Consider the following 13097-nt stretch of genomic DNA (forward strand, 5'->3'; position numbering starts at 1 on the left):
ACAGGTGTTGGGCTAGGCCATAAAAAAGGACACTCTGGGCATCAGAGGCAAAGGGGCAGGTGCTCAAGCACACTCTACATGTGCCTGTATGGCAAAGATATCAAATGTTAGTAAGTAATAATAATAACAACAATGCATTTTATTTATAATGCACTTTACATTTGAAACAAATCTCAAAGCGGTCAGAGATAATAAGAGGTATCAGTTTGCCCTTTGGCAGACAGAAAGGGCATATAATGACTTCATGGTTCTATCTCATTTCTGATTGGTGCAATTTGAGATGTTACAATTGCCCCCAGACTCCCATTTATTTATGTATTTATATTATATGAATGGAACCGTTTTGACACTGGATGGGAGGCTGTAATGAGAGGATACAAATCTAGTTTTTCTTCTAACCGCCGCAAGATGGTGCTAGAGCCTAATTTATACTCCATAGTAGACAGTTACCAGTGTGTGACACTCTCACGAGATGGTATATCAATTAATCTATCAGCAGCGGTTTGGACGGTTGGTCCAAATATTGTTTGTTTAAATAACTTGACTTCTGCACAAAAAGAAAATCTATTAATCTATTCATCTAGTTATGTATGTATGTATGTATGTATGTATGTATGTATGTATGTATGTATGTATGTATGTATGTATGTATGTATGTATGTATGTATGTATGTATGTATGTATGTATGTAGGCCTATGTAGGCCTATGTAGGCCTATGTATGTATGTATGTATGTATGTATGTATGTATGTATGTATGTATGTATGTATGTATGTATGTATGTATGTATGTATGTATGTATAGTATGCATGTATGTATGCATTCATTCATGTGCAACAACGGCATTGAAATGCAAGTTTTATAGACCTAAGTCAATACATTTTATGAATTACGCCCCCCTCCCCCCGCCTAAAAATAAATGAAGAAAAAGAAAATAAATTATCTTCATAGACACGAATTGTGCCACCAGTACAAATATTTATTTGAGCTTCAACATTTTGAAAAACTGTCAGACCTAGCCTAGCCTTGGATCAAGACTATAATTATGTATTTGATCGATTTTGACATTTTGTATATATGATCGTATGTATGATCGTCTTGGGCTTCACCCCCAATTGTCACTGGATCCACCCGTAAAGACTGCATTTCTCTGAACATGAACAAATGCAAAATATAAGGTGCTTTATTCGGTAGCCCCGGATGTTAACTCGGCATTCGGAATCTTTGTGCACTGTATTAGTCCGTCTTTTTCAATAGATATGTGTTTTAATCTCGTCTGTGCCGAACGCCATTTTTCCTTCCGTATTTCCTTCCTGTTTACATTGCGTGTAGTACCGGCTTTCACCAGATGCGCCCCGTCACTACCGCCCAATGAGGAGTACAGGGAACTTCCGACAGAATCCGACACAGACGGGATTAAAACCCATATCTATTGAGAAATACGGACTAATACAGTGAACAATAGTTCCTAATGTTGAGTTAACATCCGGGGCTACAGGGCCAGCACTTTATATGATTTGTTTTGTACATGTACGGAGAAGAACGGGCTTTCCGCGCGAAAGTCCAGTGACTTATAGGGGGTAGAGACCAAGACTATCATAGATACGAAAGTAAAAGTCAAACTCGACCAAATACATCTACGATAGCCTTGATCAAAGGCTATGTCAGGCTACAGAAGCTATTTGACGCCCCCAACCCCCCACACACGTAGCCTGAAATCTCTGTGTTAATTGACCCATTAAATCTGTACAGATTGAGTTCAGTTAACAGTGAAGATTGTAATGTGGAGGTAGTACGTAGTTGAAGAATTTCTGTCCTAGTCCCTTGGCTTGTCAGCTCAGCCTCCCACCCTTGACGTACCCCCCCCCCCCACACTCACACACACACACACACACACACACACACACACACACACACACCCTCGCACCGGCTTTTACAACCGTCTCCCCTCGTACCATTCAGTCAGTCAGTCAGTCAGTCAGTCACCTCCAGTGCGACCAGAGCAGCAGCACCCGTCAGAATCAGATAGATAGAGAAAGATAGATAGAGAGATAGATAGATACTAAGATAGAGGGACAGTGAACCACCAAATACCAGCGACGCGACACGGACCGACCTAACGGCTGGAATGGAATGGGACACCGGTGTTTCTCATTGATGTTATTACTGGACCTTGTTATTTCTTCTTGATGCTGGACCCAGACTGAGAGAGACTGGTGGTCGTCATTTATATTTATTATAATACACAGAGAGAGAGAGAGAGAGAGAGAGAGAGAGCGAGAGAGAGACTGTTCTCTGAGAGAGACCCCGTTACAAAGTATCCTTCTCTAACCCGTCTCCACTCGGACACAATGGGCTGTTGCAGCGGACGATGCACGCTCATCTTCCTCTGCACTTTACAACTGGTGAGTTCATGTCCTCCTGGATACATTTTCATTCGTTTTTTTTAGATAACAGGCTACACAAGTTTCGTTTTTAAATCAATCGATCATGATTATATTGTTTCTATAATTGGAGAAAGTAAACAAGGCAGATTTGTTTTTTACCACTTGTCCCTATACTAAAATATTAGTACACCTTTTTTTTCGCAGCATTATGTTTAAAAAGAATAATGTACATGTCACGACTAGGCTACTACTACTAGATGCTCCACGTGCAGCGATGCTGGGTGTTGTATTTTCTCTTCTCTGTCTAGATCTATCTTGTAGTCTTGGCTCTCTGTCATTTCGTCAGAGGTGGTAGCATCATGTCGGGGGGGCGTTGAAGGGTCAACCCTCCTCGACCCAGGGTTGCAGCTACGTGGACAGTAGGCTACAGCCCAGTGGTTCTCAAACCTTTTCATGATGTACAACTACAAGGACCCCCAAATTCATATGTACTTGGTCGCAGACCCCCACCTGAAAGGATTTTGTGCCAGGGCCCAGGGACCCCCATATGCAAGATTTCTGTTGTTAAATTGTAGATCTGTCTGTTATCTTTCAAATAGCAGATAATTAGGGTTAAAGTGGATAATCTGATGTTGATGCTGATGTTGAAACCTCATACTGTATGCATTCAGGATTCAAATTCAAAAACAGTAAAAGTAGCTGATCTACAAGCTCAAAAGGAGCTTGTACTTGTAGATCTGCTACTTTTGCTACTTTTGTGTGACACTGTAGCGTATGATCAAGTAGGGCGTTAATTTACAAAAAAACATAAAAAGTTAGAATATGGAGATAAGAGGTTTCTGCCCGACAGCAACAATGAACTGCTTTTGCCGGGGACCCCCTGGAACCACCTCAAGGACCTCTAGGGGGGTCCATGGACCACACTTTGAGAGCCGCTGGGCTAGCCTATAATTTGGCTTAAGCGCTGGGAAGTCAGCTGTCCTCCCCCAGTGACAGCTATTGCAACATACAGTAGTGACAGTAGGTTGACTGTATAGTCTGTGGAGAGATAGGATGTGGCTCATGTTTATTGTGCATAATAATAATAAATCAACGTTAGAAATCAACTCCTACTGTTCCATCTTGACATGGTGACCTGCCACTCCTTGGATTTACTATCAACTGCTAGATGCTAGATGCTCAACGTACGGTACGGGGACCCCCAGGGGTCAGACCTGGCTGTAGCTCTGGGCGGGGGGGAGGGGGGCGCACACCAAAAAGAAAGAAAGACCAGACTGTTGCAAATAACGGTGCCAAAATAGTGTTGAAATAGCGTCTGGGGGGGCTGCTGACATAGCAGTAAAGCGGTGCGAAAACACATCTTCAGCACCCCTCACCCAGCTGATGAAGCCCCCCGTCCCCCCTTGAGATTGTCTATTTTTGGCGAAGAGATTTGGTGTAGATGGAAATAGCAGCAGATCGAGTATAGAGCCCTGGGGGACCCCAGGTAACTATAGGGATTAAGTGGTTAATTTGTTTCCCAATTTAGTCATTATACCACCCCCCCCCCCCCCCCCCCCATGTGTATAGCCCCTGTCACTGTCGTCTGTCCACCACTACTGTTGGTCTTGGTAGACAGCCACGTATCTCCTCTGATACACGTGGTGTCGCCAGACGCTTCTTTTCACCTGACGGCGAGGAGTTCCACTGGGAGGACCTAACGTGGGAGGAGGAGGAGGAACGCGCTATCCTTCCCAGCTGCCCTGCCCGAACACGCCTAGCCTGGCAAACCATTCCGGTCGCGTGAATTCACATTATCATCATGTGTCTTCTGGCCCCCAGCGCCAGGGTTGCCAGATCTGCTTATTATAATTTCCCCGCAAGATCTTATTTGAAAATAGCCGATCTACAAGCTCACAACGCGTCGCATCACGGCACGTTGTGAGCTTGTAGATCTGCTATTTTCAAATAGTTAAAAATGTTCAAATGTTAAAGTGCTCATGTGGCCCATAGTCGCTTCTTTTGGGCTGGTTTTCCTAGACCTGGTTGCTTGTTTCTCTCACAGAATCTGGGCAACAATGCCCAGCGCTGCCTGGGTGGGCGTTTTGCAGGAACCAAAAAGTGGAAGAGCCATTCAGCGTCTGTCAATCACAGGACCCGGAGCGCAGACGCTGATTGGCTCATCCACTTTTTGGTTCCTGCAAAAAACGCCCACCCAGGCAGCGCTGGGGGGCCAGACCGGTCTGCAGGAGAGACACATGATGATGATGTGAATTCATGCAGAACCGGAATGGTTTACCAGGCTAGAACACGCCCTCCCCTAGACGACATCTCGCCTCCGGAACAACGCGGCTAATTGTGTTCGTTGGTGCGTCCGACCGAGCCCGAGGCACCTCGGAGGAACCGAACCCCCCAGTCTCTCCACCACGGTGGTTGGGCAGGAACTGTACCTTCGCTCCGTACCCCATTTTTGATATCATGTACACATCTGGCTGGCTGGGTATCCAATCCACGCAGTCCCCGCCGTGGGAAGCAGTGATCCACAAAAACGCTGTGAATGCAGAGAGACTGTTGTGTGAGCCCGTCGTCGGAGACAGATTGCTTTCAGCTGGTGATCAGCGAAGTGAGAGCCTGCCGTGACATTTCACTGATGGCGTCTACACCGTGGCGGTGGCAGTCGGTGGCTCTCTCACACTATAGTCTCCTACTGCATGCGGTCACCCAGCCAGCTTCGCTGCTGTCCCCCTGAGTGGAGTTTATACTTGACAGGGTGTGACAGCGTTATTTATGGCGGATATTAAAACTTGAAGCTGGGGCTCTCACTTTCAAAAAGCTCCCCCAGTCCCCCAGTAATACAGCCCCCCTGTCAACACACTATTGGGGAACAATAAAGTGTGTTCTTGACAAAAAAAGAGTCCAAAAAGGAAAAGTTGTGATGCATGGTCTCACGCTTGAGGGGAGGGAGAGGACAGAGACAAATTGGAGGAGGGGGTTCCTCATCTGCTGGAACATGATTTATATCGTCTCTGTAGGGTGTGAATTGAAACCTCATATGTCCAAAACTGTTACTAATCAGGATCGCGACGCGTTTCGAGCTTGTGGATCTGCTACTTTTGACGCTTTTGTGTGACGCTGTAGTATGGATCAAGTGGGGCGTTAATTTACAAAAAAAGTTAGAATATGGAGATATGAGGTTTCTGCCCTGACAGCGACGATATGAAAAGAAAGAAAGAAAGAAAGAAACCTCCAAGTTCAGCAAAAGGTGAACAGGCTGTTGGATGAGACTGTGGTCTACCTCAGACCTCTCCTGACCCTGTTTGATGCGAGTGTGGTGGTCTGCTACAGAGTCAGACCTCTCCTGACCCAGTTGGATGTGAGTGTGGTGGTCTGCTTCAGAGGCAGACCTCTCCTGAGTTGACCCTGTCATGGTGGAAATCTTTACAGTAGGGATTCTGAGGACACGACTTTCCTCTTCTGAGCCTTTTAGATTCACTGCCGATGGAAGAAATCCAATTTCTGATTCCCTTACAACTCTGATAGAGCCGTGGCTGATATATATATATATATATATATATATATATCTGTTATATATATTTGACTTTTTTGTCAGTGTCTGCAAGTATGCAGCAGAGGTTTTCCCGATGTTTAAAAAAAAAAACACTTTCAACCTGGTGTCCCGGGTTTTTAGGCATATCATTATAGGTGAACATATAATGCTTGTAGATCAGCTATTTTTGAGGGCTTAAGTGGGTAAATCGAGATTGACATCGGACTCATAATTCTGCCTTGGGTCGTGGCTCTGATCTCTCATCACCCAAATGCGTCTTAGTCGGACTAGTCCATCTTCATTGCACCTGCTGCGGTGCTGTCTGTATTATGATGGATGTTCCAGCCAACGTTTGAGTGTAAACAGTGATGGTACATGGGTGACTGGGGGGATATAGAGCAGTGGGTATCCCTCAGGCGTCGTCTTTCAACATGCATGCTAGTCCCATGGACTGTGCCGTCACTGGATTCAGTGGACTGAGGATGGAATGTGGAGGTGATTGGGAACGTAGCCATTCAAAACATTGAAAACAAGTTAAGCCTTTGATTCATGGATTATTTTATTTTTTTGTCGCATTCCAAAGCCAATAATTTGAGCAGGTCATTTGAGTCTACCAGAGAGTCCGCCTGTCATGAAATTATTAGCTTAGACAAAAAATAATCCATGATTTCAAGGCTTTATGGGGTGTGTAATCGATAGAAAATAAGAATTATTTTGGGCGAATTGCTCATTTGAAACAAAGGAGGTTCCACATGGGTTAGATAAAGTTAAATATTTCAAAAAGTATAAAACGTTTGTGAAAATAATAAGTGGAGGTACATGTGTGGCCTACCGGCAATGTGCATAAAAAGGTTGGCGTCGACCAGTCCAGCGGTTTGCGAGATTAACTCCAGACACCTACATAGACACACACACAGACCCTTTCATAGACTGCTAGCCTCTTGCAGAGCCACGCCATTGAAGCTGCTGAAAAAAAAGGGAAGGAAAATAGTAGAACTAGTTGTAAATCATTGGAAGAGAGATTAGTTAAGGGCCAGGTTTGGTTGAGGATGAAATAGACACGACACTAAGCTGTGACGGGCTCCCAGGCTTGGTTTCCTTTCCTCGAAACTTTTGACCCACAAGCTTTTCTTTGCTATAGCTTCTTCATAACTGTCAGCAGTGGTGGAAAAAGTACTCAAATGTTTTACTTAAGTAAAAGTATCAATACTGCAATATAGAAATACTCTGTAAAAGTCCAGAATTCAAAATGTACTTGAGTAAAAGTACAAAAGTATTGGCATCAAAATGTACTAATAGTACCAAAAGCAAAAGTACTCATTATGTAGAATGTCCAATTAGCCAGTTTCCAAATGTATAACAATCTTTTGAAAATAGCAGATCTACAAGCTCACAATGCGTCGCGAGCTTGTAGATCGGCTATTTTCAAATGGCTGAATTTTAGGGCTGAAGTGGTTAATGTTTGTTTTATAATAATAATACAAATCTACAAAGTAACTAGAAACTATAGTTTTCAAATAACTGTTGTGGAGCAAAAGTACAATATTTGCCTCTGCGATGTAGTGGAGTAGAAGTAAAAGTATTGGAAATTGTACAAATACCTCAAATTGTACTTAAGTACAGTACTTGAGTAAATATACTTAGTTACTTTACACCACTGACTGTCAGCGCCTCACCCCGCCCTTCACCGCCTCACCTCTGAACTTCACAGGAGGCTGGTATGTGCGTGTGTATGCGTGTGTATGCGTGTGTATGCACGTGTATGCGTGCAACACCTGTTTGCGTCCGAGGGAGGTTCCCGCGCTGGGAGACCACCTACACGGTACAAACCCCCTCAGTGTTAATTGATACATGTGTAGTTCCGTGTCTGTAACTCGGAGAGCGTGCACATGTAACCAAATGGACCCATAAGGGTCCATTTGGTTACATGTGCACGCTCTCAAGAGTTAAATGAACACTAAGGATTTTGCTGGGTGCATACAGTATATATATAAGGCACCAGGGACATGACATTCTCCATGCTGATCTCGCCTGTGGCTCCGTATGGTGTAGTAGGGGTCACAAAAACCCTTTGGTCTCACTCTGAATTATCAATCCGGACACAAACACACACACACACACACACACACACACACACACACACACACACACACACACACACACACACACACACACACACACACACACACACACACACACACACACACACACACACACCTTGAGGGGCACACACCTGTTTCCCCTTCCCAGTTTTTTTCAGACCTTTTTTCTTTCTTTTTTCTACGTTGCCTCATTAGAGTCAGTGAGAGAAGGAGACATTTGTTAAGAGGTTTATGAAGCTGTCAACGGCTCTGCCGTAAAGAGTCCCCGAAGACCCTGGGAAACAGCTTTATTGTCCCCCAGGCTCCGTTTCTGGGTGACCTTAAACTTCCTTTAACACAGCTAGAGAAACACTCACTCACTCGCACTCGCTCGCACGCACACACACACACACACACACACACACTCGCACTTTTACGATGAGCTTGACCTGCAAAGAGGAGTGACCGTTTGGTGACCCTTCATAAGGTCATCAGGGTGTGTGTGTGTGTGTGTGTTTGATGTTAATTGCTGCCCAGGGTCTTTAGTTTACTCGCTAGCTGAAGCGAGTGCGTTTCCAGGGAGCCACGTGAAAAAAATTCATACTTCTCCTTGATACAACATTGTCACACACACCGAAAACAGCCGCCTCGGCGCTCTGCGGCCATGTTGTACGTCGGCTATTTCCGTCGCACACAAACTGAGCATAAATAAACATTACTCCTCCTGGCCCATTACAGGGCAAAAACTACCATTAACCCATTCAGACCGAGAACGCGGCTCAAGCTCATAGCGCGGCACCGAGTGCAACGCTACGGGCTTGTAGATCTGCTATTCTTCGTGAAAATGTGTGCAAATCATTGAATATCTATTTTTCCATAGGGAACATTTTTAACTCTGTTATAACTTCTTGGGCGTCCCTGGAACAAAATGTTTTTGAGATGGGGGGTCCGCAGCCAAAATTCATATAATTTTGGGGGTCCTTGACATGAAAAAGTTTGAGAACCACTGATTATAGCAACACAAGTTTTCTTTCAAAAAACTGTTAGGATTTAGAAGACATTTGTAGAATTCCCCAGAAACAAAGATTTGAGTTACAAATGTTCCCTTTGAAAAATATATATATTCAAAGATTTGCTTGAATTTTCAAGATTTTTCAAAAAATAGCCCAAAGAAATCTTAAAATGACACACAGATGCATTCCCGGTCTGCAAGGGTTAACAAAACAGCGTTACACACTAACCCCCTCAGAGGTAAAAATAGCCCTTTTGTGAACCAGAATGTGTGTGTGTCTGTGTGTGTGTGCGCACGGTGCGGTGCACGCGCGTGCGTGTGCTAATTAGGCAGACAGAGTGCTTTGATCAAACCTCTGCCGGCATCTGGGCCGGTCCCTAATTGAATTGCGGTTGGCTGTGCTCGTCAAGAGGGCCCGAGCAGAGCGGTGGTGGTGGGATGCAGAAAATGAGCCCGGTATTGATTGGTGAAAACCTTGTGTTGCTCTCTCTCTCTCTCCCCCCCCCTCCCTCTCATCTGCTCTGTCGTTTTTCCTTCTCTATCCTAACTGCTCCAGACAGCAGGGGCTGTGCTGGGTTGTCAGCAGTGGTGGAAAGTAACTAAGCACATTTACTGAAGTACTGTACTTAAGTACAGTTTTAGGTATTTTTTTTTACTTTACTGGAATATTTCCATTTTTCAATGCTTTTATGCAAATATTGTACTTTTTACTCCACTACAATTAATTGAAAACTTTAGTTACGAGTTACTTTGTAGATTTTGATTATTATTGCAAAACATACATTACCCACTTCAGCCCTATATACATTTCGGCCATTTGAAAATAGCCGATCTACAAGCTCACAACGAATGCGACACATTCGTTGTGAGCTTGTAGATCGGCTATTTTCAAAAAAACTTGGGAAATGGGACATTCTGCATAATGACTACTTTCTACTTTTGGTACTTTTAAGTACATTTTGATACCAATACTTTAGTACTTTTGCTCAAGCACATTTCGAATACGGGACTGCTACTTGTACCAGAGTATTTCTACATTGCCGTATTGATGCTTTTACTTAAGTAAAACGTGTGAGGAGTACTTCTTCCACCAACTGGGATGGGTTGTCAGAAACAGCCCATCAGCCCCGGACCAACACGGTGCTATGCTGTGCTGAGTGGTGCTGGCGGATCGGACAGCAACTGTCTGCATAATGATCCGCCTGCTTCTCAAAGAGATCCGTGCACTGTTGTTGTGGTTGTTCTGTTTGTATTTAACCCATTAAGACCGGGAACGCATCTGTGTCATTTTAGATTTCTTTGGGCTATTCAAAAATAGCAGATCTACAAGCTCATAGCGCGGCACCGAGTGCCGCGCTATGAGCTTGTAGATCTGCTATTTTTGGAAAAAATCGTGAAAATGTGTGCAAATCTTTGAATATACATTTTTTTAAATATGTAAAAACCTTGACATGAAAAAATAGATTTTTTTTTTAAAGAGATTTTAAAAATGTGCACACATTTTCACCATTTAAAAAAAATAGCCCAAAGAAATCTAAAATGACACAGATGCGTTCCCGGACCCGGTCTTAATGGGTTAAATTTTAAGAATTTGTGGAGGTGGTGGTTGACCTGAAGTTGTCTTGTCGTCAGAGAAGCAGATGATTGCACAGAGACTTGGTCCAGGCAGGAAATGTCCATCTGCATATAGTACAAATCTATCTCTGACAGCCTGCAAACCAAATGGACCATTAAGGGGTCCATTTGGTCCAGTTTGTACACTCTCAGAGTTAATTTGCTGCTGTGTAGCTTAACCTAATGGACCTGTAAGGGTCCATTTGGTGCCATTTGTACACTCTCAGAGATGGATAACACTGGACTTTAACGCGCGTACTAGTGCCGGAAGATGCTCTCCGATTTAAAACCCATAAAGACCTGAGGGCCGATTCTACAAATGCCTTCTAAATCATTGCTTCTCAAAGTGGGGTCCCCAGCCAAAAAAAACTACATATTTTCAGGTGGGGGTCCACGGCCACATACATATCATGTTGGGGGTCCTTTGGCACGAAAAAGTTTGAGAACCACTGTTCTAAATCAGTAGTTCTCACACTTTCAAAGATTTCTCAAAAATGTTAGAAAATAGCAGAGTGGCCGAGTCGGTTATCTGTATCATGAAACACCACCGGAGGAAACTGACTCATATGGCCTGCAGTTACACCCAGAGTGACACACACACACACACACACATGCACGCACACACGCGCACGCACAATGTTTGTATTACTATAGGACATCAACATTTTAAAAGTAGCAAAACTATGTAGAACAATTCTGGTATAAGTGAAAGTCCTCTTTCAGAATGTTCAGAAAGAACAAAAGTTTTAGCATCAACATAAGTACTCATTATGCAGTATGGGCCATTTCACAATCGATTGTAATTAGTAACACATTAATGTGTACATCACTTTAATGTTGCAGCTGCTAAAGGTGATTTTAATTACTTTATTTGTTGCTGGGTACTAGATTCGCCTGTGATCTAACCTTTACATCACTTATAGTACTTATATAATACATTATGATATGTGGTGGTGTAGCTTGTAAGAGCCTAGATGTCTCCACTAGGCCCTGATAGCTATTGTTTTGGTTACAGCCTGTCTCGTTATGGTTCAGCTTGTCCTTGAAGCAGCTACAGTAGAACTATTGTCTGATCCCTGTGCCTCTTGGCAGAACTACCGTACCACGACCTGTTATTGTACTTCTCTTAAGTACATGTTCATCAAAGCATAACCATCACCACCTAGAATATTGCCTCGACTCCTATTGCCTCATCAATTATACTGATTGATCCAGAATTCCACGACAATGGGTTCATTCCAACCACTGGTGTGTATAATGCAGAGGTTGGTGAATAAGCTCAATGGACTTAATTTGGGGGTCTAATGCGGGATTTGTAATTGGTCAAGGGTGTGTGTTCCTGTGTGAAGGGTAGACTGGCAAACAAACAACAAACAAAACACACACACACACACACACACACACACACACACACACACACACACACACACACACACACACACACACACACACACACACACACACACACACACACACACACACACACACACACACACACACACACACACACACACAGGACTGAACGTTGACCCTAAAAAACTGCCTCGTCAGAACTATGTGAGCAGCACACGCACACACATTCACGCACGCATGCACGCACGCACGCACGCACGCACGCACGCACGCACGCACGCACGCACGCACGCACGCACGCACGCACGCACACACGCACACACACACACACACACACACACACACACACACACACACACACACACACACACACACACACACACACACACACACACACACACACCCACACCCACACCCACACATCACTGTGCCTGCCCCTGTGTATTACGAGCAGTGAGTAAAAGATTACAGGCTTGGTGTGTTGAGGGGGAGGCGGTATCTCCATTGTGCGACTGTGAGAATGAGGGCTATATATAAGAGTATGAGAATGATGATGATGGGTGAGGAGGAGGACATCAATGCCAAGAACAGCCCAGTGGCAGAATTCTACTGATGACAGTACACAGACAGTGAAGAGTTGTGGTGGCTTTTTCATCTGGTCCCACTGAACGTCTGTCTGTCTGTCTCTCTTTCTCTCTCTGTCTGTCTGTCTGTGTGACAAGTGACAACGCACGCAGTCATTATGAACTGTCGGCTTCTCAGCCGGTGCTTTCGACGGTTCGCTGCTCCAATCATCATAGAGAATTATCAATTGGGTTTCAGTTCTCTGATGTTTCTGGTACCGACTGACTGAGGTGGGAGAAATGATCTGTGCTTTTGCTGGAGGAGAGACCGTGTCGAGTTTGTGTGTGTTTGTTGTTTAGTTAGAGAGTTTGAGAGAGTTTGAGAGAGACGGAGAGAGAGTTTGAGAGAGACAGAGAAGAGGGAGACTGAGAGAGAGAGAGAGAGTTGGAGAGAGTTAGAAAGTTAGAGAGAGTTTGAGACAGAGACAGAGAGAGACAGATAGAGGGTAGATAAAAAGAGAGAAACATCAGTGCCCAATCCTCGTTGTTTCTTTCTCTTTT

At 44.2% G+C, this 13097-nt stretch overlaps 1 protein-coding gene across 1 annotated transcript in view; it reads left to right on the forward strand.

Annotated features, from left to right (window-relative positions):
• nkain4 (sodium/potassium transporting ATPase interacting 4) overlaps positions 1-13097 on the forward strand; it is a 280906-nt gene that overhangs the window by 181761 nt on the left and 86048 nt on the right. The window contains exon 2 of the mRNA XM_080445340.1: positions 2282-2405. Within this exon, the coding sequence (XP_080301466.1) occupies positions 2352-2405 (54 nt within the window). The 5' untranslated portion in view covers positions 2282-2351. The remainder of the gene's footprint in view (positions 1-2281; positions 2406-13097) is intronic.

The sequence above is a fragment of the Gymnoscopelus braueri genome (genome assembly GCF_963280865.1).
Source record: "Gymnoscopelus braueri genome assembly, chromosome: 12".
NCBI lineage: Eukaryota > Metazoa > Chordata > Actinopteri > Myctophiformes > Myctophidae > Gymnoscopelus > Gymnoscopelus braueri.